Genomic DNA, 27087 nt, shown 5'->3' on the forward strand with positions numbered 1-27087 from the left:
TCATCCCTCATCTGAGGATTCTCCACCCGAGTGGGAGAGCAACCAAACGTAATCAGCGATGAGCAGGCAGTCACTCAATATCTAATCCCAAGCCTATGCGAGGTCAGGACTGTGCTGACCCTGCTGCGCATTTGGCTTCAGTAGGGTGCCTTTTCGTTCAGACTATTTGGTCACCTCGCATCTCAGTCCCTATATGGTGGGACCTGTGAGAGATTTCCAAAACAGACCAATGTCGGCGGGCCAAGACGAGAGCAAGGTCAGCAACTTTAGTGGCAAGTGACTTGGAGTTGGGCTTAGGGAACACTCCCAGCAGACATGCAGCCAGGGTTTAATGCAGGGTCCGGACAGTTGCAACATTGATCAAGCATATAACTGTGTCCCAATATGTGCTAAGGGCCAGGCCGGGCAAGCCCATACCATCTTATAAAAGTCTACCCAATCTAGCCAATATCTGGGGCAAGAAGCCGGTGTTTCTGGGAACATTTTGCTAATGCGCTTAGGGGTTAGGTACACCCTATGTAGGTAATAATCCTGAATTTGCTTAAATTGGTCAGAGTGAGTAGTGCAAAGGCTGTTGGTAGGACATTAGACTAGTCAGTATCAGTAAGTTACAGGTCCATTTTGGCATCCCATCACACAGAGGGACAGGGGAGCTCGTATTTGGTTTGGGAAAGAAGGGACCTGTAAAGGAGGGTGATCGTTCGCACCTGTCCAGTTATAATACAGATGTCCTTCAGACAACCATGTTCAGGGGGTTCCAGACCCACCTCAGCCCACCATGCTCATTAAGGAACGACCACTACCACACCATACAGTAGAAAGCGTCCCAAAGGTAGGGCATAGTCATCCATCAGGTTGTGGGATCTCCGCAGTTGCCCATTTGTGTACTAATCTCACAGGGACGCCAGGCCCCTCCTTTTCCAGTCATGGAGGCCAGACCAGCTACCTTTGTGCAGTAAGTGCAGTAGGGTTGTCAAGGGCAGGTCCTGCACATATAGAAGTTTAGTTCCTATGTGCTAAAATGCCTGGATCCTTGCGAACCGAAGGAGGTTGAGCAGATGACGCTCAATTTCTATGCGTTGCTTAGGCTACGGAGTGAGCAGATAGGCCTGTAAGGTGGTATGGGTCGGAATAAATCTCAATCCCTCAGTCACTTCAATCCAGTGCCTAGCTCTCCAGTATGCCACCCGTTTTAACTTTATTGCAAGATAGTAGCACTCCATACCTGGGACCACCAAGCCCTCTCTGTGGGAAGCCACAATGTATTTAGTGTGATCCAGCACCATTTCACTCCCCAAATGAGTTGAGTATGTAGGTCAATCCCCTTGATGAAGAGGGACTTAAAGAGATGAATTAGGAGGGTGGCAAAGTAATAGTGGAGATGGGGGATACTTATCATTTTGGACAAACTGACCCTGCCCATCACAAACAATGGAAGGGATAGCTAGAAACCTACAGATTGGCGTTCATAGGGAAGCCAGTGCTGCCTTGATTTTACCCTCAGTTAAGTCAGTTTCAGTATGGTACATTTGATTCCAAGGTACCGGAATGTGATTGTTTCTGAACCAAACCCATTTCAGGGGGAGGGACCCGTTAGGTCCGGTTGCACATTGGAAATGCGTTGTATTTATTCCAATTAACACAACGGCCTGAGCCAGAAAACCTGGCTTCGTTTCTGAATTTGGTTAGGATAGTTGTAAGGGTATCAGCGTACACTGAATAGAATTTAATGGACAAGTGATCTGTGCCAGGAGTCTTGCCCCAGGCCTATGCCTCGATGGCCTCTCTCACTTTCTGGACTGTTATAAATCCTCCTAGAGATGCTGCCACTGTGGCAGGCAGTCTTTTGGTTCCAGCGTTCAAGACAGTCATGGACGGGTTGAGAATGATGCTCCCTTTGATGTGCATAAACTTGAGTATAGTAGGCGAAAAATATTCCATTGATCTTGGTGTGGGAAGATACAAACCCATTGGTGGTATCGTGAATCTGTAGGATCTGGGAGCTCCATAGGTCTCCACTGGCCAGCCACGCTAATAGACTCCCAGTCTTGTTGAGCTTACTATGAGTCTTAACAATGTAAACTCTGTAATCATAGATTTTGAGCTGTTCTATCAGTGCCTGGAGGGTTTCCCTCTCTCTGGCTCATCATTCTGGGGTGCCAGTGTGTGGCAGCTCCAGTTTTGTCAAGATCTTTTTGTGTCGAGTGATCTCGGCATGCAGCTGGGCATTGACACCAGCCGACTTAGCGATACAGTGCCCTCGGATGACTGCCTTGAATGCCTCCCATTACACCAGTGGAGAAGATGTTATGTTCTATTTTTTTGGTGAAGTAATTATGAATTGCATCTCCAATATCTAATCAAAGACCAGGTCATCCCGGGCAGCAACATTCAGTTTCCATAAGGTATTCAGCTTGTAGCACCCGGTCATGTAGTACTGCAGTGCACAGGAAGGTGTCCAAGTAGACGGATAGGTGGTGCATGCCAGAGAGGTAGGAGTATACAGTGCCCCTAGGGTTGCAAGCTCTCCATGAATCAATGAGGCCCCATTCAATTATCAAACAGTTAAAGAGTTGAGCACTTATTTAATGGAGATCTGGGGGGGTTATGATCTATCACGGTTAGCATCAGCCACACAATTGAAGTCCCACCCACCACTAGAGGGAAATGTAATACAGTGGTGATGTGTGGCGCGCTGTAGGACAGAAAAGTCTGCTGGTCTGTGTTTGGGGCATACACATTAATGAATGCTATATCCTTACCGTCCAATTTGCTCGCCAACAACATACTGCCGCTCCAGATCAATGATCTCGACCTGAATGAAAAAGGGATTCCAAGGAAGTATCTAAATCAACACACCCAGGCAAATGAGGCATAAGAAATGGAGTAAACCTTACACCAACAGTGTTTTTGTAGTGCCTGAATTCCCATTTTAGTAAGATGGGTCTCTTGAAGGAGTGCAACCTGGCCCTTAATCCTTTTGAGAAAGGTTTGTACTCTATATCATTTATTCAGGGAATTAAGGCCTCACACTTTCCAAGTGATTACCCTCAGGGTAGGAGCAGTGCCTGCCAATGCAGCAAAGAGAGTCCAGTTCGGGGAGGTCGCCCATCCCCATACAGCCTACTCAGCTTGAAGGTTTAAAATGTTGGAACAGTAGAGAAACTAAACAGTTCTTTTTAGAGGGCAACCAACAAGAAAACACCTTAACTGTACCCCCCAGGGACAGCTGCGCCACGGCGCTCTGTCCAAACCATATCTTTCCATAATAAAACACATTGTCAGTGGGGCCACAATGAACTAGCGCTCAAGATAAGTAAAAAGAGGGAAGAAACACACAGCACAGAGGCATGGGAATAGAGCACTCCAGCCCTAGAGTCCCCCAGAAAAAACAGCAGGTATTTCTGAGGATAAAAGAGCAACTTGGCCTTGTTCTATCAGATGAATAGTCGAGGTGCAACAGCTGAATTGCCTCCCAGATTGCTAGGATAATGTCCTGAGCTGTGACTCGATGAAGTGCATGCTAGAATCAGAGCCAAGGCTACTCTCGGGTGCCTAAGCCATATTCCTCAGTGAAGAAAGCCCTGAGTCCCTTGCCTCCAGTGTGATGTGGAGGTGTCCTGCTGCAAATTTGGTGGGCATAGTTCTGGTGACATGAACCTTTCAACGGGTAATGGTTCTGGCCTGTCTATGTCACTATCCTGAGAAAGACCCACCCATTTGTTAGATTGGGTGCCTTCTGGAGCCACATTCCTCATTGAAGGAAGCCCTGAGTCCCCCACCTCCAGAAGGCTGTCTGACCAGCACCATGGCCGCTAGAGCCGGATGTCGGCTAGCCTGAACCTGTTGTGCCATTGGGCAAATTCCCCTGCATCTCTTTGAGCAGGGTCATTTGTGTCTTACAGTTGCAGGAGGGTCCTGCAATCGTTCTCGGTGGACGAAGGTATCATAGGTGTTGAGTCAGTTCTATGCCTCAGTGAGAGTATCAAAAAAATGTGGTTTGTCCATCGAGCTGTACACATAGCAGAGCATAGGGAATGGACAGTTCACACAGCCTGAATGATGAATGATGCCCGTTCCATAGCCTGAATGATGAATGATGCCTGTCCCCCTGCACAGCTGCAATGCAGTCAGGAAGGATGGAAACCTTTGCATTTTCCACTTGGAAGGGACCTGTGGTGTGCACTTGTCGAAGCAGGAAGTCTTGGTTCTGAAAATGAAGGCCACCACTGATCACTGTGGTGCACCAGGCACCTCCTCCAAACAATGCAGATCCTTAGCCACTAGGCCTAACCCTATTGAAGTCAAGAGGCCATCTTTGCAGCCGCCAGGCCCCGCCCTGGACTCTGCTAGGTCTGTACAGGAAATGTGGTGCAATCAAGCTGACATGAGGGGGAGAGGGGCACTGGTTCTCCCCAATGCAGGGGGAAGCTACATAAAACATCACCGGCTACCTCAGATGGTGTCTCTGGTGCTTTGAAGCCCCAGCCAGGTTGGGGCCACCATCTTGCTTCTCTCTGCATAGTACCCACTGTGAAGTCCCATGCAGCAGGGAAGGCAGCTACGAGGGCCCCAGGTGCCTCGCTGCAGGTCACCTGCTTCAGACGTTGGAGCGCAACAAGCCTTGGACAGTAAAGTAGGTGGCCCAGGCTCGAGGATAGGCCGGGAGACATCGGGGTATCAGAGAGCTCCACATGAACACTCCTTACAGCATGGTGGATGGTGGATGGCTCTGCCCGCTTCAGCCAGGCTGTATATATAACCAGACACCTGCATCCATAGTCTACACTGCTTGTCAGTGAAGTCAAGCCTTTCTTCCAGGTCATTGCTCTGCATTTACCAACTGGTGTTCCAGATGTTTGGGAACGTTTATACTAATGTTTGGAAAGTTGGGACCCAAAATATGATTCAACAGCAGCCACTGAGCACTGTAACAGTATCCCTTAAAGTCTCAGTGTTTATATAATGTAGTGAGGCATCGATTCCTGTTTTCTACAGTTCAGTTCCTCTATATTCCTTCCACAGATAAGTCTCAGCAGATTTACTTTCTGCAGCCTACATTGCTCAGTGAGTTCAGACTACACAACTTTTAACTGTATCTTTACACTGTCCTGTGCAGGCAGCATACAGAGTTCTGCAACGCGCCTGCTCAACAACTACCTATTACCGTAGACTGTGCTAAGCTCTTGCAATAAAGTACAGTGCCAGGCACCACACTCAACACGGAGTCAAACAGATCATCTAAAGGGGCAAGAAAGCTTTGGAACAAGCACTGAATCACAGGATAGTAAAATATATATGGGAAGATTGAAGGCACTTTTGAAGTCAAACACAAGCTAAAACATCAGTGTGAATATATTAATGCACATTCCCATTCCAGTGGCTGATCTGCTGCTGCCGCTCTGTTACTCACCCTCAACACTGTCATCCGGTACTTGGCAGGTGCTACTCAACCTCGATAAAATTGAAATCAGAATTATAAAATATATTTCATGCTGCCTTCCTTATGCAAAAAGGTAAGGTCAATAGGAATATGACTAGAGTCAAACCTAAAAATGGCAACACATATTGAGAAGACCATCGACAAGGCCAGGGCTTCACTACAACCCTGGCGGTCGGTGTTAAAGCGGCGGTAAAACCGCCAACAGGCCGGCGGAAAAAAAAAATTGAATCACGACCACGGCGGAAACCGCCAACATAGACAGCCCCTTTAACACTCCGACCGCCACGGCGGTACAAACAATCACCGCGGCAGTAACCGCCAACAGACAGGCGGAACACAATGTACCGCCCACAGTATTACAACAGGCCAATCCGCCACCTTTTCCGGGGCGGATTCACCGAGAACAAAAACACGGTGGAAACAGGAGTTGAAAGGGAAAACGCTTCACCTCTACACACCCCACGAGGAACCAGGACGCCATGGAGCCAGAACTCCATATTCTACCTGACTTTGTCTTCCTGCTCCTCTACCAGGAGCACGAACGCCGGCTGCGAAGACCACGGTGAGTACTGCACCTATGACACAGAGGAGGGGGGAGGGAAAAGAGAGTGACACACACACGTAACACGCAACACCCCCACCCCCACCCTCACCACTACAACACACACACTAATACATGTTGATACATTACAGTTACACCCCCCAACCCCCCTGGAAGAATGCAAAGACAAAAGGAAATGATTGTAACGATTGTAATCAATTAAAATCCAGTACTCAAAAATATATATACACTATTAACAAATATATACACCAAGAATACAAGTCCAGGTACTGCACCATTTATAGTCCGTGGACCACTGGGCCCAAAATGCATGGGCGAATCCCACACAAGATACCCGATCAAAACGGAGAGAACACTGCAGGGGCATCAGATAGAAATACAACAGGCACCTCAGGGGGAAGGGAAGGGGGGGCACCTCAGCTGGATGAGTGCACAACGCCAGATCCACAGGGGGCTCCATGCCCACTGCTTTATCCACAGTCTCTCAAGTCTCTTCAGTGGGTGGTTTGCCCACTGCTTTATCCTGGGGAGTGCAAAGCCACAGTCTCTCAAGTCTCTCCAGTGGGTGGTTTGCCCACTGCTTTATCCTGGGGAGTGCAAAGCCACAGTCTCACAATTGGATAACAGTCTTCACTGGTTCTGGAGGGGGCTTTGTGCCCAGAGTGCTTCATCCTGCCAAGTCCAGAGGTAGTGGATGCCTTTCTCCACTGGTTCTGGAGGGGGCTTTGTGCCAAGAGTGCTTCATCCTGCCAAGGACAGAGGTAGTGGATGCCTTTCGCCACTGGTTCTGGAGGGGGCTTTGTGCCCAGAGTGCTTCATCCTGCTCGTGGCGGCCTCAGTAGCGGCGGTGCTCATTGGCCTGCGGTGCTGGTGGGTGGCTCAGTGAGCGTGCTGCAGGCGGCGGTGTCCTGGGCAGCGGTGCTGGTGGCGGCGGTGTCCTTGGCCGTGGTGCTGGTGGCGGTCTTGTCCGCCGTGCAGGTTGGAGGCGACTTCCCTTTCTTTCTGTGTCCCTTCCCCACCTTGGATGGTGGCACAGCTGTCTTCCCACTCCCAACTGTAGTCCTGGGAGAGGCCTTGGTGGCAGGTGTTTTGCCCTTCTCCCTCTGGGCAGTGGCCAACTTCTTATGCTTCTGAGATGGGGGACTGTCCGTGGTCTGGCTCCTTGGCACTTTGGCTGCCCTGCTGCTTGGCGCACTCCAGAAGCCGGTTACTGCTGGCACCACTGTTCCCGCTGATGTGGTGGCTGAGGTGCTGGGTTGGGACCGGGAAAGGCGTGCCCTAGGGGACTGAAGGAGTGGGGGAGGTGAGGGGAAGAGGTCAAGGTTGGACAGGAAAAGGTTTTTTAGACACACTGGGACGGGTAAATGGAGGGGGTTTGGGAGTGGAGGAAGAGGTAGTGGTTGTAGGATGTGTACGTTTGCTGACGTTGGGTGAAGGTGCATGGGCTGGAGGCTGTCATGAGGTGGATGGCTGTTGGGTGGGTGTGTGACTGCGTTTGTGTACCTTGGGAGGTGGGCTCACAGACACACTGGGAGAGGACACAGAGGATGTGTGAATGGTAGTGCACGTGAGCGGTGTGTGGTGATGGGTGTGCTGGTGATGGACGTAGTGGATGAAGATGTAGTGCATGCAGGTGTGAGTGGAGACGTGACAGGGAGGGAGGAGGGAGACGAAGAGGAGGGGGACACAGTGGAGGCAGTGGCTGTTGGTATGTGTGCATGGGTATGATGCTTGTGTGAGTGCCTGTGGGATGTGTGGTGCTTATGTTTGCCAGAGCTTCCCTTGTGTGTTGAGGTGTGTGCATGCTGGTCTGATGGTGTGCTTGGGATAGGCTGAGTTACAGGAGTTTGGGTCTGGGTGGAGTAAGTTGGAGGGGGGAGGCTGGACACAGGGACAATGGCTGCCATCAGTGCTGAGGCCAGAGTCTGGAAAGCTCACTGTTGGGCTGCCTGACCAAAATGAATGCCCTCCAGGTATGCATTCGTCTGTTGCAACTGCCTCTCTACACCCTGGATGGCATTCAGAATGGTAGACTGCCCAACAGTGAGGGATCTGAGGAGGTCAATGGCCTCCTCACTGAGGGCAGCAGGGCTGACAGGGGCAGGGGCTGAGGTGCCACTGCTCCTCCACCTGATGATGCTACTGCACACAAGAACAGGGAGACCAAAAAAAGTGGGGGGAAAGACAGAAAAAAGACATGTTGAGTGCATGCAATACCGCTACTGTTGGTGGACACTACAGACACAGAAGACCTCTGCACTACGCCGTGCACTCAGAGTTCCCTAATTAATCACAGGGACATAGGGTACAAGACCTATGCCCGATTGCTGCACACATGGAAGTCACACGAGCCCGACTAGGTGTAGTTGGCTCTGAACACTGGTGGGGTGGGGTGCCTTATGAAGGGACCTTGCCTACTAAAACTCCCCCTGGCCTAGGGGAATCCACAGCCCACCTCCCACAAACAGACACCTCGTAATGCGTGCTGATTCAGCTGAATGAGAGTGTACTCACCCCCTTGTGGCTGCTGTGATGCTCTCAAGCGCCCATCCAACTCCGGATATGCCACCGCCAGGATCCGGAACATCAGGGGGTCATGGTGCGATGGGCACCCCTCCCACGTTGGGAGGCCATCCCCAGCTGGGCCTCCGCAATCTTCTTGCTCCAGCGGTGAATGTCCTCCCATCTTTTCCGGCATTGGGTGCTCCGTCTGTGGTGGACCCCCAGGGTCCAGACTTCCTTGGCGATGGCATGCCAAATATCCTTCTTCTGGTGGGCGCTGACCTACAGGAATAGTGCAGGGGAAAAGGAGAATATATAACCGTCCGGACCATCACAGTCATTGGCCCACGTTCCTACCCTTGCCATGACGCACATGCACTCACCATCGTTTCATGCACTCCTTATTCTCCCCCCCTATCTTCCATCCACACCACTCCACACAGGCATTGCCCATACAGCATGTTCACAGTGTACTTACCTGTTTGTCTGGAGGACCGTAGAGTAACGTGTACTGGGGGAGGACCCCATCCACTAGTTTCTCCAACTTCTCTGTGGTGAAGGCAGGGGCCCTTTCCCCAGACACATGAGCCATTGTCTCTTCCAGACTGAGGTCACAGCAGCACTTGCAGTGTAGATCCTCTACTGTCGAAGATCAGGTATCAAGTGAGTGAACAGATAGAAAACGGCAGTCACGTCCGCGGCGGTGCATACCGCCACAGCCGGCGTAACTCGTCATTGGCTCCTGGGACCCGTAGGGTCCAATGTTAACCAATGCAGAATTGCGCCGCGGTCTTTGACCGCCTACCGCGACAGTGTACAACGCCAGCGCAGTTACCTCATATCCCCTTGTCCCACAATACAGGTCAGGCAGCCGCCATTTCAGGGGGCCACATGGCATTATTTTTAAATGCGTCACACATATCTAGGTCTTGCATACACATTAAGACAGGGACATGGCGGATTGAAAAATGTGTGCAATAAAGTTGTGTTTTCGTACCTCAGTGTTGGCTGACCCTCTGCTCGTTGTTCTTCTCCATAGAGCACGTCCGCTGGGGCAGGTGAGGAGATGGCGGCATCCTCCGGTGTACAGACCGCTGGTGGACCTGTCGACAATGGAAGAGCAACATGTAATTGTCACCTACAGACTGGACCGTGCCACAATCCAGGAACTGTGTGCCCAGTTGGAGCCCGACCTGATGTCAGCTATCCGCCATCCCACAGGTATCCCCCCTCTAGTGCAGATGCTGTCAGTACTCCATTTCCTGGCAAGTGGGTCTTTTCAGACGACAGTGGCTATAGCATCAGGGATGTCCCAGCCTATGTTCTTCAACGTGTTGTCCAGAGTGTTGTCTGCCCTGCTGAAACACATGCGCAGCTACACCGTTTTCCCTCACGTGGAGGATTTGCCTACAACAAAGGTGACATCTATGCCCTGGGACATATCCCTAACATCATTGGTGCCATTGATGGGACACATGTGGCCTTGGTCCCCCCGCAGGAGTGAACAGGTGTACAGAAACCGGAAGAGTTACCATTCTATGAATGTGCAGATGGTGTGTTTGGCGGCCAGTACATCTCCCATGTGTATGCCAAGTTTCCTGGCTCAGTGCATGGCGCTTACATTCTGAGGAATAGCAGCATCCCTTATGTGATGGGGCAACTCCAGAGGCACCATGTGTGGCTATTAGGTGAGGACATGGACCCTATACAGTGTGACTAGGTGTCTGGGTCTGGGATTGTCCCTAAGGGTTAGTGTGTGTCTAACAGTTGTCCCTCGACATTTGCAGGTGACTCTGGGTACCCCAACCTGTCATGGCTACTGACCCCAGTGAGAAATCCTAGGACAAGGGCAGAGGAAAGCTACAATGAAGCCCATGGGCGAACTAGGAGGGTTATAGAGAGTACCTTCGGCCTTCTGAAGGCCAGGTTCAGGTGCCTCCATATGACAGGTGGTTCCCTGTTCTTCTCACCTAAGAAGGTGTGCCAGATCATCGTGGCCTGCTGTATGCTTCACAACTTGGCTTTGCGACGACAGATGTCTTTTATGCAGGAGGATGGTCTAGATGGAGGTCTTGTGGCAGCTGTGGAGCCTGTGGACAGTGAAGACGAGGAAGCAGAAGAAGAGGATATCGACAACAGAAACACAGTGATTCATCAATACTTCCAGTGAGACACAGGTAAGAAGACATCACTTCCTGCTACATCTGATACACTTGTTCTACCTCTCATATGTCTGTCACTTTCACCCAGTGTATGGACCCTGAGTTGTCACTTTCCCTTTCGATTTCACAGATGTGGGTCCCACTGTGTGACATCTGCTTTGTTTCCTCGTGGACTAGAGCTGTGTGACATAGGTATGTTGACAATACAATGCATATTGCATTTTTCCTCAGTTATTGCAAATACACATTTTCGAAAGCACCTACTGACTCCAGATAGTTTTGTGATTTAAGGGTGTTTATTTTAGTGCTAAATAGTGGAGGGGGTTGTAAAATGGTCAGGGGTGATGGTGGAGGAATGTCCATGGCAAAGTCCAGTCTATTAGTCTCACAGGTGCATTGTCCAAAGGGGCATAGGAAGTAGAGCTAGGGCAGTTGATGGATGGACAGGGTGACGAAGTGGAACAAAAGGATGACAATCAGGGTGGTCTCATTTCTTGGCGGGGGTCTTGGTATTGTTCTCTGTCTTTGTCCTGGATCTCAGGGACCGCTTACACGGTGGTTCTCCATCTGCAGGGGGTAGGGTGCTGGTGTCGTGGTCCTGTGGCAGTGCCTCCTGTCCACTAGTGCCGGCTGAGGTGGTGGGCAGTTCATCATCCAGGCTAGTGTCAGGGGCCCCTTGCTGTGCCACAGTGTCCCTCCTGGTGTTCACAAGTTCCTTCAGCATCCCTACAATGGTGCCCAGGATGGTATTGATGGCTTTGAGTTCCTCCCTGAACCCCAAATACTGTTCCTCCTGCAGCAGCTGGGTCTCCTGAAACTTGCCCAGTACCGTTGCCATTGTCTCCTGGGAATGGTGGTAGGCTCCCATGATGTTGGAGAGGGCCTCATGGAGAGTGGGTTCCCTGGGCCTGTTCTCCCCCGTCGCACAGCAGCCCTCCCAGTTCCCCTGTGTTCCTGGGCCTCTGTTCCCTGAACCGTGTGCCCACTGCCACTGCCCCCAGGTCCCTGCTGTTGTTGGGGTGGTGGTTTAGCCTGGGTTCCCTGTAGTGGTGGACACACCGCTGCTTGACGTGTGCTGGGGACAGAGGTATGGACCCACTGGGTGGGTGCTGTGCTGGTGTTTCCAGAGGGGGGAGGCTCTGTTGTGGCGTGTGCCAGTGTGAGAGGAACCGACTGTCCCGAAGTCCCAGATGGGCCGGGCTGGTCATCTAGATCCAGCTGGACAGAGCTGCTGTCATCACTGTGGGCCTCTTCTGTGGGGGGAGTGGACATGTCTGGAACCTCCTGTCCGGTGACATTGGGTAGGGGTCCTGCAGGGGTGTAAAGGCATAATTATTGCATCTCTGTGTGCCATGGTGTGCAATGGGTGGGTGACCCTGTGTGATAATTGTTTAGGGGTGTGTGTGGGTATGTGCAGTGGCCATGCATTGGTGATGGGTGTCCATGCTTTGGTGTTGCATGCAGGGCTTGGTGTTGGGATGGGTGGGTTGTGATGGTGGGACATATGTGAGGAGCTGGAGTGATGCGGGTGAGGGCGGGGGTATGTGATAGCATGCAGGTAGGGTGGGGGATGAAGTAGTTAAAGATTTGACTTACCAGAGTCCATTCCTCCAGCTACTCCTGGGAGGCCCTCAGGATGCAGTATAGCCACGACCTGCTCCTCCCTTGTTGTTAGTTGTGGGGGAGAAGGTGGGGGTCGACCGCCAGTCCTCTGAACCGCGATGTGGTGTCTTGAGACCACGGAATGTACCTTCCCCCGTAGGTCGTTCCACCTCTTCCTGATGTCATCCCTAGTTCTTCGGTGCTGTCCCACTGTGTTGACCCTGTCCACGATTCTGCGCCATAGCTCCATCTTCCTAGCTATGGTGGTGTGCTGCACCTGTGATCCGAATAGCTGTGGCTCTACCCGGTTGATTTCCTCCACCATGACCCTGAGCTCCTCCTCAGAAAACCTGTGGTGTCTTTGCGGTGCCATGGGGTGGTGTGGGTGATGTGTGAGGTGGTGTGTGTTTTTATGTGTGGGATGATGTTTAGGGGTGTGTGGTGTTTTGTGCGTGAATGTTTATGTGTGATGGTGTTGTGTACCTCTGTATGGTGGGGTTGTCTTTGCTGTGCTGTCTCTCTGGCCTTCGTCTAAATTTCTGGGAGTAAGGGTTTGTGGGTGATGTGGGTGTATGTTTTATATTGTATTGAGTGTGTGGGAGAGGTGTGTGTATGTGTATCAGGTGTGTGTATTTGGAATTGTCCAATGTGGTTGTGTTTTGTAAATGTATGTGTATTTTGAGTGCGGGTGTGTGTACCGCCAATGGAATACCGCGGTTGAAAGACCGCTGCGTGGATTCGTGGGTCGTGATAGTGTGAGCGTATTCCCGTTGGCGTGACGGTGGAGGTTTTGTTATCGCCAGTTTATCACTGACCTTTGGTGTGGCGGACTTGTGTGGGTGTCTGGATTTTGGCGGATTCTCAACTGTGGGTTGTAATAGCTGTGGCGGAATTCCGCAGCCGCAGCTGTGTGTTGGCGGTCTTCTGCATGGCGGTAAGCGGCTTTTACCACCAATGTTGTAATGACCCCCTTAATCAAGAAAATTGAAACTTTTCAATTCCTACGTGACTTCCGTCACGTAGATAAGCATTATTTATTTTGAGAATTGATTATCACACCAGGTGGCATTTCAACATCAGATACAGTTTCCAGCATTACTGTTTCTTTGGCTACACTGATTTCCTGCACAATGAAATTCAACCACATCAGACAAGTCCTTAATCATTGACTTACAGTGGATAGCTCTGGAAGCCAGGAAAAAAATTCAAATTGACTTCATTATTCTACAAAGCCTCACACTTGCACCAACCTGATTATATTCACACACGAACTATTAGAAAATTGTTAAGCATGCAAAACTTAACTGTAAAATCTAAGAAATTCTGTTGTGCCCGACAATCATTCTCAGGAGCAGCTCCACTATTATGGAACTCTTTCCAAACTAAACTTAGATGCGTGGAAACTCTAATACAACATCATAAGAAACAGAAACCTTGCCTGTTTCATCTATATCTAGGTTAACATTGCCAGCTGTACTCCTAGTCCTCATTTAACTCACACATTGTTTTTCTGTTCTCTTCACTGATCTTTTAAAATTCTTCAGTCTCCTGACAGCCTCTCCCTTCTCTAGCTCTATTTCATGTCCTGCTTCATGATGCCCACAAAGTTGCATTTCGTTGTTTGTCAGTATAGCATTTTTCATTTGTCTCTTTAAATGCCATTGCATGATGTTGTTTCACTGTACCACACGCTGATGCAAACTGATCTAGCGCAGTAAGTGAAAATCCTAAAGAAAATTAAATAAACTCTAACCTAAGTCCCTTATCCTGAGTGCTCATACGAATCGACTTCTCGTCATAAAAGAGCAGAGTTCCATAGAACATTGGCATCCTGAGCAAGACCTATACCAATCTACTGAAACTACCTCTGCATGCTGCACAAATACATTGCCTGAGGATAGGCTGACTTTGTCTCCTCTGGGTGAAAACACTCAGCGATGTGTACGATACTTCCCTCCTGGGTGGCGGTCTTTGACTATGATGGCGTCTCCGACTTGGACTGATAGCAGGCAGGCTCGCCGCTTCCTCGAGGAATATGCATTGGTGTGTGATCTCCTCTGGGCCGAGTGGTTGTGGGGCTCTGGTTGTGCTGCCCACAATGGGTGGTGTGGTATGGTGTCTGTTACAGTCCGACCAAAACAGAGTTGGCTTGGTGCAACCCTGGTGGTGGCATGGGGGGTGACCCAGTACTCCCGGAGGAATGTGTAAATGGAGCTTTCGATGTTCTGCGACTCGGCCATGTCGATTCTGGTCACCTTCGTTAGGGTTTTTACGAATCGTTCCACCTCCCCATTAGCTTTCGGCCATCTGGGTGTGATGCAGCGGTGTCGGTTGTTCGTGATCTTAGGAATTCGGCTCACTCCCGGCTGTTGAAGGGGGGCTCATTGTTAGTGCAGACTTTGCTGAATAGGCTGTGTGTGGCCATCAGCTTCTCCATTTTCGGGAGGACTGCCATAGCTGATGTGGACTGCACGATTTCCACTTCAGGATAACGCAAGTAGTCATCCACCACTACAAGCATGTGGGATCCGTCGGCAGACTCCCGAAATCCACACTGGCTCTCTCCCACGGGGTGGTAGGGCCATCTTCTGTGATGACTGTCGCTGGGGGATCAGGTAGCTCATTGGCCTGGCAGACTGCACATCCCTTGACTACGTCCTCCACTTGCTGGTCTAGGCCAGGAAACCAGACTTTGCTCCTGAGCCTGTTCTTCGACTTGACGATTCCCTGGTGGGCTCCATGAGCTAGAACCACTGCTCTAGATGTCAGGCAGGTGGGCAGTACAAGGCAGGATCCTCATAGCAGGCATCCATCTTCGCTCACGAACAGCTCGTGCCTGACGTTGAAGAGTGCTTGGAGCTTGTCCTGGGCATCTACAGTGCGGAAGGCTGCTGGGTGTTGCAGCGGGCACCAGTCTCCTGACTTACCAGCTTCTATAGCCATTTGCAGGCAACCATCCTTGTTGGTAGCTTGCACCACTTCCGTAAGGGCTATGGGCAGTGGGCGAGCCCGGTCAACCACTAGTCGGACATAGTCTTCTGTCTCCTGTGCCTATTCCGCTTCGTGCTGGGAAGCTGGGCGGGCATGACGGGACAGGAAGTCAGCTGGATTTCGGGTGCCCAGTTGATACTCGACCTTGAAGTCACACTTGAAGACTGGTAGTAACGGTTTGTGGTCTGTGATTACGGTGAAGGCCTTCCAGTAAAGGTAGATGTGAAAGTGGTGACACCCCCAGTGGATGGCGATGGCTTCCTGCGCTATTTGGGAGTATCGTTGTTCTGTCGGAGTGAGGGTCCGACTGGCGAACGCGATGGGGGCCCAGTCTCGGCACTCCTGTTTCTGTTCCAGGACGGCACCTAGTCCGGTGGGACTGGCATCTACCGCCAGCTGTGATTCTTGTCTGGGGTCGAAAAAGGCGAGGGTGGTTTCCACGGACAGGCCCTTCTTCGTGTCCTCAAAGGCCTTCTCGTGCTCGGTGTTCCAGACCCATGGGTGGTCGGCTTGGGTCAGCAATCGAAGGGGGCCAGTCAGGTCCGATAGATTCTTTATGAACCGGCCACAGTATGTGACAATCCCCAGGAAACTTCACACTCCAAAGGCGGATGTGGGTGCTGGGGCTTCCTGGATGTCACAGACTTTGAGGGGGTCTGGGCAGATGCCATGCTCCGAGAAGCGATAGCCGAAGAAGCTAATGTCCTTCTTAAGGACCTCACACTTGTCTTTGTGGAGCATTAGGTCTCGCTCTTGCAGCCTCTCAAACACAGCACGTACTCTTTTCAGATGATCCTCCAGAGTGGGGCATGAAGTAGGATGTCATTGTTGACGTTTAGGACTCCCACGAGTCCTCCTAGGACTTCCTTGATTGTGTGTTGGAACACTTCGGCGGCGCTGGAGATGCCAAAATTTAAGCAGGTGTACCTCCAGAGGCCTGTATGGGTGGAGAATGTGGTGATTGGGTGTGAAGCAGGGTGAAGGGCAATCTGGTGGTATCCCGACCGAAGGTCCATTTTGGAGAACCACTTGGACCCTGCGAGTTCTCCCATGATGTCGTCGATGGTTGGGGTCAGATGCCTCTCCCTTCTTGATGGCTTGGTTGGGGAGGTGCATGTCCACACAGATTCTGACAACGTTTGGCTATTTGGGTTTCTTCGCAACAAGGATGGGGGACACCCATGGAGTGGGCCCAGACACCCGTTCGATTATGCCAGCCTTTTCTAGCATGAGGAGTTTGCTCTCGACTTTGGGCTGTAGATGGAAGGCTACCCGCATGTGCCTACTGACTCATCTATGTGGAGTTTGAGGGGTGGGCCTTTTAGGCATCCGATGCCCTCGAACAGCGGGCTAAAGTCATTTAGTAAGTTTTCTAGCCCTGAACGCGAACTGCACTAGGTTGAGGTTTTGAGCAGCACTGCAGTTGAGCAAGAATCCTGTCCCTTCTCGTGACACATAGATTTTGTTTGTGATCTTGGAGTCCCTGTGAGTGATGTCTGTGGTGAAAACGCCGGCTATGTCAAGCAAGCGCCTGCTCCCAAAAGCGTGGACCTGCACTGCGGTGGGTTACAGTGGTGGTGGTTCTGTGAGGTTTCGATATACGTCGTCGGCCATGAGGTTGATTGACGCCCCGGTGTCGATTAGGGTGGAAACACGCTTATGGTGCAGCTCTACGTGGCACGTGGGCAGTCGTCGGTAGCCGACAGTGTATACAACATGAACTACCTGTTGGTCGTCGTCCATGTTGCTGTCGGATGAGGTGTTGGGCGATGCAGTCACTGCATGGACGGTCTTCCTGGTGGTGGGCGCCTTTGGCGCGGAACAGCAGATTTTTGTGGAGTGGTTTAGCTTGCCACACGCACTACACGATTTTCCTCGGGCTGGGCAGCCTTCTGGGTGAGGTAGTAGGTTGCTGCACCATTTGCAGACTTTGGGGGTCATTCAGACCCCGGCGGGCGGCGGGAGCCGCCCGCCTGGAGGGAACCGCCATATGGCCGCTCCGCGGTCGAAAGACCGCGGAGGCCATTCTGGCTTTCCCACTGGGCTGGCGGGCGACCGCCAGCAGGCCGCCCGCCAGCCCAGCGGGAAACCCCTTCCCACGAGGAAGCTGGCTCCGAATGGAGCCGGCGGAGTGGGAAGGTGCGACGGGTGCAGTTGCACCCGTCGCGAATTCCAGTGTCTGCTGAGCAGACACTGGAATTCAAAGTGGGGCCCTCTTACGGGGGCCCCTGCAGTGCCCATGCCAATGGCATGGGCACTTCAGGGGCCCCCAGGGGCCCCACGACACCCCTCACCGCCATCCTGTTCCTGGCGGTCGGAACCGCCAGGAACAGGATGGCGGTGAGGGGGTCGGAATCCCCCATGGCGGCGCAGCACGCTGCGCCGCCATGGGGGATTCCCAGGGCAGCGGAAAACCGGCGGGAGACCGCCGGTTTTCCTGGTCTGACCGCGGCCAAACCGCCGCGGTCAGAATGCCCTGCGGGGCACCGCCAGCCTGTTGGCGGTGCTCCCGCATCCCCGGCCCCGGTGGTCCTTGACCGCCGGGGTCGGAATGAGCCCCTTTGTCTCTGGGCTTACCTCTCGGGGCGTCAGTCTCACTTTTATGTGTGACTGCTGTCACGGCGTTGACCGGTTCTGTCTTTACTTAGACGCTTGGTGCCTGTTCCATGTGCGCTGCTCTCGTCTTGGACGACTCTTGTGAGCGGCCAAGGGTGAGGATGTCTCTCATCTGCATGTTTGTTCCTGTAGGATGCGCTCCTGAAGTTTGGACGAGGAACAGCCTTGGATGAATTGAGCCCTAATTTCGTCTTCCTTGTCGGGCAAAGTGCACGGGCTGGCTAGCTCTCTAAAGTGTGCATAGAACACGTCAACTCACTCGTTGGTGGTTTGGCAGCCTTGACGGAGCAGAAAGCGTTCGTAGTATGGGTTGGCGTAGGGCTTGAACTGTGCAGTGATTGCCTCCTTCAGCATGAGGTACGTGTGTGGTTTCGCCTCGTGCACAGACTTGGAAATCTTGTGGATGTCCGCCCCTAAATGGAGAAGTAGGGGCCTGTTCCATTCATCTTTGACCTCAAGGGGCTCGAAATAGGTTTCGAGGTGTTCCAGCCATGCCTTCCATCTAGCAGTCTGGGTGGGCGGGGCACCGGTGACGGTGAATGGCTCTAGGGCCGGGATGCCTGCCATGGCGTTGACTTCAGGTGTGCCGACCAACATGGGCAGAGTAGCGCAGGGCACTACAGTCAGGAAAAGGTGGAGACGACCAGGCCCTCAGAGCAGCAAGGTGAGTGAAAGAGAAGACAAACAAAAAAAAATCTTAACACCCACCGGAAACAGACTGAGCAGGTGCTTGAGGATGGGTTGTGGGCAGACTTTTTCTTCAGCTGCAGGCAAGCGCTGGGGTGAGGCAGCCACTGTATGCAGGCGTTGCACGTGGAGTGGTGAGCCTGCTAGTTGGGAGAGTCAGGCAGTGAAAGGGCATGGGACATCTGTCGGTGCGCCCTGGCCATAGGAGGGGCCGGCAGACGTGTCTAGAACGACACCCACAGCAGCATGGGTCTGGCCGTGCAGGGCCACAGACGGGGGAGCGCGCTGCACTCTCCGCAGCTCCATGGGGACTGCAGGAGGGCGGGGCCGGCGGAGCTGAGCCGCCGCAAGTAGGCCAGCAGGAGTGCAGCTGACAGCCCGGGCCGGAGACACTTGCGGGAACGCCGTTGATCATGCAGCGCCTCGGCAGCCTCCGAAAAGGAGCGCGGAGAGCCAGGGGTAACGACCTGGAGCAGGTGAGGCAGCGGGCTTCGCCTCCTCATCGCCAATTGTTGGGTTGTTGCGGTGTTGGCCAAGAATGACACCAAAGCCGTTGGTCGGTTTACTGGACGCTATCTTTCATTGTCGCTCTTCGCTCGCATAAATGCATTGCACATAAAACTAAACTATTGCACCTTCACGCCGCGCTTATGTACCTTAGGATGCGTCATGCCTGGGAAATTACATAATGCCCACGCATGAGGGGTATCCTATGGTCGGCACCTGCAAAACAGTGCAGGGTGGGCTGGCCCAAGTGCAAGGGCCAGCGCTGCAGTCACCACCGGATGCGGTTTCGGTTGGTAAATTGTGCTTATTTCTCACCACAAAACACCAAAACTGTTTGTTTTTCATGTGTTTAAGTTGATGGCTTGACCCACTACCCTCGCTCGCATTATCCGGGGTCTGGTGTTGACTCTGAGAATTCTCGCCCAGGTTCAGGTGTAAGCCAGAGACCAGACACAGTCATTTCCTCTCATAGTCGTTCAATACTAATGGAGTTTCATCACTTACCGTTCCCCAGCATGTACATCTCCCCTCGCTTGCAGTCAGCATCCGAGCTGCAGTTGGCATTCTCTACTCTGCTGCTCTGAAAGAGACAGATGACAGGGGAGTGGGACAGGGGGAGCCAGACGGGAGACGGGAGAGGGCGAGAGTCATTAGGAGATGTGTTGAAGAGAAGTAAGCAGCACAAAGAGGGTTATATTAAAGAGGGACTTATAATTATAGCAGGTGGGGGGCGGGGTGGGGGGGGGATGAGTAGAATTGAAAAAGAGGCGGAGGTTAATGTGAGAAGTACAAAGAGAGACCCAGAGGAAAAGAGGTGTGTGCGATAATGGGACAGACGGGCGTGAGGTGCAGACAACCACGAAGAATGAAGAGCAAAGGGACGGAAGTATGAATAGACAAAGAAGGAAAGGAGAGGTATAGAAAGGTGAAATGGAGAAAAAGTCATCGAGGAGCGCAAAGAACCAAGAAGCAGCGAGACAGAGAGAGAGAGACACAGGTGACAGACATAAAACAGGAGGGAAGAGATGAATAAAACAAAGTTGAAGTGAATAGGATTAGAGAGGACCAGAAGCCGAAGGAGATGGGAAGAGAAGTGGGCAGGTGGATGAGAAGGGTAGGGCGCATTAGTGGGTCTCTGAGGACACGGTTTTTGGTTCTGACATCTATTCCTAACGCGTGTGGTTACTTGGGGGGGAATTAGTTTCAAAGACCGGAGCAAGCGCTCACACACCATTACAAACATATGCCCTTGCGACCAGTGTAGGCTCTCTCGGCCCGCGCAGGCAAAGCCAGTTAAAGACCCTCAGCCCAAAGATGGACTGCAGAGAGTTTGCATCAGTAAATTTAAGATTTTGCCCGTGTTTTCGCAAAATCTCTTTGCAGATTTTTTACTTGCAATTTAAAGTTTGTAGACTTCATGAAGTTTGGGAAAGAAAATCTTCAGAACTTTGCACACCTTTAATTAGTATGAGCACCCGGAAATACTTTTGAACAGAACCTGTGGACGTAGGACCCAAAGGGTCTGCAAGGCCTACTGAGGGGGTCTGCAACCCTGTTACAAAATGAAATTATATTAAAAAGAATACAATAAAAATAATAACGTATATACAAATATAGAAGCAAAATTAATATATGGAAACAACTTTTTCTATATTTGCTTGTGAATTAAACAAAGTATTTCAATATTTGAGCATTTATTTGAAGTATACTTGTTTTTTTAGTTTTGTGTATTGTTTTGAAGTTCAAATCATAGATATTGCTTAGGCCAGGGGTCCTCGGTTTCCAAAACTGACTAATTGGGGTCCCTGGATTCTAGTAATGATTCACTGGGAGTCTACTGAAGCCTAAGGGCTAAGAAACACTGCTTTAGAAACAACCCACTAAAATTGGTAACATTGTGGAATATTTGTGAAACATTCAGTTGTAACCCGGAAACACTTGTGGTAGCTGCAGTCACATACAACAGCATCGGTTCCAAAGTCGCTTTATTATCTGACACAGACATTTGGTAGACCAATAACCGGAACAAAGATTACCATTATATCCTGACTTATTTAAAAGAAGAGTTATGTTTCCTAGAAAAGGATTTTTGACTGGCATTTTTTCAAGTGACAATTATTTGAATTTGAAGCCACACCGTAAGCTTTTATCCAATTATTCAATTGAGATTGATAGAAAGTTTATCTGTGGGGCTTGTAAGCAAACTCTAATGAAGTCATGCTTACCCCAGTTTCAACACTCCCATCATCAAACTACATTCTTCTGAAAGAATGAATGAGTGTAGGATAGGCATGTTATCTTTAAAATGTCAGCAAACAAAAACATAAGGAATTCTATCCTTAAAGCCTGTGAGCAAGATTGAGGTATCACTTAGCCCCCCACCCTTACCTCCCAGCCACCCTTTCCTCAGGCATAATCTTGTCCCGCCCAGGGTTTCCATCCCTGTTCCTCCTACCTCTGGGCACCGCCCCAGGGTCTGCAGTGCAGTGCTCTCTGTCCGCGTGATGATGGTGAAGATGCTGCCACCCTGCAAGATATAAAGAGACAAAGAAGGAAGAGGTGGCAGGTGATACAGAGACAAGGAGGGGCTGGATACACTCTGGGACAGATGGACAAGTAGCAGAGCAAGAAAAATGACAAATGGAACAGATACTCAGTGGTATGGACCAAAGTCAAGACTTAACAAATCCAGAGGAACCAAGAGCATGATACACACAAAAGAAGCTAGACGTGGGAAAGAGGTGTCTATGAAACAATGGGGCCGAAACAGAAAAAACAAGGACATGTTTGACTGAAGCCACAACAGCAAAGAGTTAGAAGGGAGAGTACAAGGAGAAAAAGCATGAAGGACAAGTCTAGGACAAGTGTGAAATAGACAGTTGGAGAGCAGAGAAAGAGTGATACCAGCAGCCAGCTATAAAGACAAATAGTGAAACTGAAAGCGAACTAGAAGAACAAAGAATAAAAAAGGCCAACATGTGCAAGAGCTGAGTGAAACAGCCAGCAAGGATGAGAACTCAGTGTGAAACAGACAGAAACACCAAAGAGCAAATGGAGAAACAGACATCAAGAGGAGCAAAGAGTAAAGCAGCGAGAAAGAGACTGAAGAACAAAAAAAAATAAACAGACATATAACCACAAGTACAAAGTGTGAAACAGGCAGACTGATAAAAGAACACAGAGTGCAATAGACAGATAATCAGAAGAGCAAAGTTGAAACAAGCTAGCAGACATAAAATTAAACAGAAAAAGAACCAAGTGATCTGAGTTTGAAACATGCATGGAGACTGAGTGAAAGAGAAGAACACTTTATTTCTGGCTGTTAGTCGATCTTCACTCCCTCTCCATCTTGCTATCTTTCTTAGATTAAGCGGCAGCAAGAAGACGGGAGAGTAAGCCCTTTGAGGGTGATACATGATGCTCACCCAATGCACTGATGAGCCCCAAGTCTCACAGCTGAAGACTTTGCTCATTGCTTGCGAAAAATAATGATGAGCTCAAACATAATCGCAGTTTCCAGTACCAATGCTCTCCTCAATTCTCCACAAGCCTCACAGCAGGATATATCAGCTACTGTTGTAAATAATTCCTTGGCAGATATTTCGATCTAGCACAAAATGAGCTGCAGGCCTCCCCGCACAGGGTTTCAATCAATGTTTAGGTATTTGAATCCACGTCTCAAAAGACTTTGATCACTATTCAAGTATTCCAGTGTCCATGGCTGACCTCAGCGGGCTTTACATACTGTCCATCAAAGTTCTGTGGAGCTGCCGGCCTCACTGCAGAGAGCTCCGCTCTCCGTTCAAGTACATCATTGACAATTCCAGGCAACACAAGACTGAGCTTTGCACAAACTATCCCATCAAAACACTTGTCAGGTTGAGGCCTCAGTGCAGGGGGCTTTGCTTATGGTTAAGGTACAAAATTGCCAATTTTTTGGCCCCTGTGAGATTCACATGCTTTCCCTCCAATCAATGCAGAGCTTGTCATCTTACCTCTGGAGGCTTCACATATTCCGCCACGTCCCACACCTTCTCTCCAATGCCGGCTACTTCTGAATGCGAGAGACCCTTCACCTTAGTTATAACAGAACTCTCAGGCCCAGTCTCCCGTGCTTGGTATCCTTTTTGGATAATAAACACATACCTGAAGGAAAAGGAACAGAAGGGGAAGCTTAAAAATGTTTTACAATATGAGGTACAGGGGATATGTCAATTTCCCCACTATCACATGGTTTTTGGTCACATGTCAAAAACAAAATTAAAATCTAGCACTGCAGTTCTAGGGTCAAACCGAGCACATTTGAATAAAGGTGTAGCATAAGATGTTTGTTGAATTTGGGGGTAGGTAACAGAACATTGATAGATGCCATACTGAATCACAATTAGAATGGGACACCCCTTTTTACATCCCTTCCTATTTACAAATAAGTGTCTAAGTCCATTTCACCAGTCGAAGAGGCTTTTGAGACTAGAAAAATTAGTTTAATACATTCCTAAAATCCACTTTGATGTTGTAAACCTTGTGATTTTGAAAATAGCAGTGTAGTCCACGGGACCACAGCCAATTCTCAATCAAACAAAAAAAATAAACTTTTCTGTTTAAGGAAAATGAGCTGCATTAAAAAAAAGGTTACTTTATTGAAAGCAATCACACAAATGGTGTTCTGCTAACACCAGCAGGCCTCCATCCTTGTGATGACCTTCAATTGTAGCGAGACACAATTTGCAACCTACCTCATGAATATCAATAAGGAAGGTCGGACTGCAACACACTCAGAATCTGAATTTATTGAACTGGCTTATTTGTGCATAAGTAGATTTTGATTTTTTTTTACTGGCCACAAAAATATGGGTCGCAAATCGAGACCAGTATTTGAGCAGTACATAGTACATTTAGCCCTAAATGACTTCTCAACAGGCTCTAAACTGATAAAATTGATGAAGTTGCATTTGTCTTGCACAGAACACGTTGACAATGATGGAAAGGAGCTAGAAGTTGGGTGCTTCAGTGGGATGCATTGAGCAAAGTATTCACTCAAGTCTTGTCAGCCTCTCTAAGGTGCAGTTGTGCCAGCAGATAACATCTAGATTTAGAATATTCGAAAGCTGCTATCACAATTTCTTTCTGTAATCTAATGCAATGTAATCAAAGTAATGGTCTATAATTTGTGCATTTTCCTTCTGCAAATAGATTCTGTGCAAAGTAATCATTATAATAATGTCCCAAAATTATTCAGCGTTATGCAACCTGAGTAACCTCCTTTATTCGCAGGGTAAATCAATCCTAGCTATGTATTTCTGTAACAAGAACAGGAGCCAGAATAACTTTCTGCATTCCTATACATAGCACGTAATCAGAGTGATCTGTAATTCAATGGGCTAAAGTAATCAGGACAATCTCTTTTAATTTAAAGATGGTTAAATATACTTTTCTGCAGATTGTTTCATAGACTTGTTGGGACGGACAAGTCATATGCCTGGTACGGAACATATACCCCTGCCCTTAGTGCCCAACGGTATTGTTGTGTTTTTCCTTAATGTTGATTTTTGTTGCCATAGGCAAACACAGATCATGCATGTGTGCCATGACATTGGCATGTACCATGGATTGCAGCCTTGTTGGACCAAGAGGGGCACCCAATGCACTACCCACCCTCAAAATGTAGTGATTAGTAGGAGTGAACAGCTATTTATTAACCCTTGTGACTGGAGTGAGGCCTACAGGCTCACTCACCTTTTAAAGTTCTGCTGCTATGTGCTTAACTCACCCCTTAGCCTACATTGGTTGGATGTGAAGTGCTGAGCAGTGAAAAAGTAGTGACTCTGAACTGGATGCACTGGATGCACAAGTGGCAGTGCATGGATGGGGAGTGCATGTGCTGAGTGGGAGCATACCTGCAACGGATACATTTCATGAAAACTTAGTGCTGTGCACGGCATATGTGATGAAAGCATGTGCTGGATGTGAGTGTCCTTCACAAAGTTCACTACATGAAGAGTGAAGTGTTGTGCAGCGCATGTATGGTGAATGTGGCCTGCAAGTATGTGTGTTTGCAAGTAGCGCACCATGGTACAATATACATAGGCTACAGTACTGAGCAGTGCAAGAAGAGTGAATGTGTGTGTCTGGTGTGACACAATACATGGAGGTAACAGTACTGGTCAGTATGTGTGCTGTACAACTATAAAACTGAAAGAAAGGTGGTTGATGCTTAGCGACGCACCTCTGAAACCAAGAAACAAATAACAAAGTAATATGTCATCAGAAAGTCCTGTGGCGGGTGCCAATCTGGTGCAAAGAAACCCAACCACCAAGGGTTTCGAGGTGCACACACACAAAGGTGGATGGCGGCAAACACCTATGTCATGCGCTGTAGGTTACAGAATCTAAGAAAAGAGCAACCAGGGCACTCCAAACAAAAGAGTCCAAAAGTCGGGTGACTTAGTGTGGAAACGTTTAATCCTCAATGATCGGTCGTTGAATCATAGTTCAAAGATGTTTGAGTCCACATATGAGAAAGTGTATAGCAGGTTACAATAACAAACTGACTCCTCAGAATGAATAGGTATAGATGAGCAACAAAACAGCCAACAGGTGTTTCGTCCTCTCAGACTTTTTCAAGGCTCTAGATACACTTTTTAGAGAAGAGTGGCTGATGGTGTTCAGTTAGACATCCACACGATGAAATAATTCTGACAAAAGTAAAAAGATCCAAAGTACTGGAACATGTTCCTTCCAAATCAATACCGGGTGTTCCTTATGCGTAGTGACTTCAAATTCCAAAATGCATGCTCCCCAGTATGGGACATGCAGACACACGAAAAAGTCTAAATAGACCCTGTCTGTTTATAACCGTAGAGTCCGGGAAGTGAGTAACGACGGCGTATGTACTTGCCACTTCAGCGTCTGATAGCGCTGCCGTTTTACCATATGGCTGTATCTAGAGCCTTGAAAAAGTCTGAGAGGACGAAACACGTGTTGGCTGTTTTGTTGCTCATCTATACTTGTTCATTCTGAGGAGTCAGTTTGTTATTGTAACCTGCTATACAACGACCGATCAACGACCGATCAACGACCGATCATTGAGGATTAAACGTTTCCACACTAAGTCACCCGACTTTTGGACTCTTTTGTTTGGAGTGCCTGGTTGCTCTTTTCTTAGAGTATGTGTGCTGTGTACCTTTAATGCAGGGCTTATTGTGAGCTGGTGGTTGCCGGTGGGGAGCATCATTACTGATTTTTGGGGACCGGCATTTACTCTTCTGCATCAGACATTTCCCAGGGCCAACAGAGGAAAGAACAAACAAAATGAAAAGCCGGGGGAAAAGAAATACAGAAAATCCATCCGCAACGGAGAAAGCAGACACTTGTAAGGCTGAGATAATGGGGCAGTGAGTGCCTGGCAGTGAATTAAAGAGGCCTGAGGTGGATCCAGGGCGGCGCAACCTTGCTATTCGCGCTCGGACATTTTATTGCACCAGCTGTCGGTGTCTGAGCAGCGCTTTGGGCATCAGCCCTCATTATCTTACAAATAAAGAACTGCTTAAGTGGTACATTACATGGGGGACCTGGGTCCATTTTGGGAAGCTCAGGCCTGCCTGGTGAAGAAATGACGAGTGGAGGAATACCCCTAGATGGATTTGTGTATTACTGCATTCTTGTGAGCTGGGTAGGGTACACTGGAGAAGGGAGAGAGTGACCCCCCTGTACAATTCAATGGTTGCTGTTTGATTCAGTGAGAGCTCAAGGAAAGGGCCTAGGCACATATCAGGAAGAAGATGGGGCTGATAGCGGAATCATGACGAGTAGGGCTGGGGGCCCGGGATTAACTTTTGAAGCACATATCACTGTGGCTGACATCCAGATGTGAACTCTAGTCTCTCCCATGGCCTGTGTGTGGGACTGTTGGCTTCAGGAGACTCTCCTGCTGTGACAGACAGTCTTTCAAAAAGAAGAGAGAGAAAGAAAAGTGTATGCTTCAAAAATAGCAGAATTCCAACATAAAACGTCAA

The 27087-nt window shown here is 49.6% G+C and overlaps 1 protein-coding gene across 2 annotated transcripts in view; it reads right to left on the reverse strand.

Annotated features, from left to right (window-relative positions):
• P2RX2 (purinergic receptor P2X 2) overlaps positions 1-27087 on the reverse strand; it is a 126322-nt gene that overhangs the window by 63775 nt on the left and 35460 nt on the right. For both annotated transcript variants that reach the window (XM_069214651.1, XM_069214650.1), the window contains exons 2-4: positions 23068-23218; positions 21528-21599; positions 19577-19652 (exon numbers count right to left, since the gene is read on the reverse strand). In XM_069214651.1, the coding sequence (XP_069070752.1) occupies positions 19577-19652; positions 21528-21599; positions 23068-23218 (299 nt within the window). The remainder of the gene's footprint in view (positions 1-19576; positions 19653-21527; positions 21600-23067; positions 23219-27087) is intronic.

The sequence above is a fragment of the Pleurodeles waltl genome, chromosome 11 (genome assembly GCF_031143425.1).
Source record: "Pleurodeles waltl isolate 20211129_DDA chromosome 11, aPleWal1.hap1.20221129, whole genome shotgun sequence".
In the NCBI taxonomy this organism is placed as follows: domain Eukaryota; kingdom Metazoa; phylum Chordata; class Amphibia; order Caudata; family Salamandridae; genus Pleurodeles; species Pleurodeles waltl.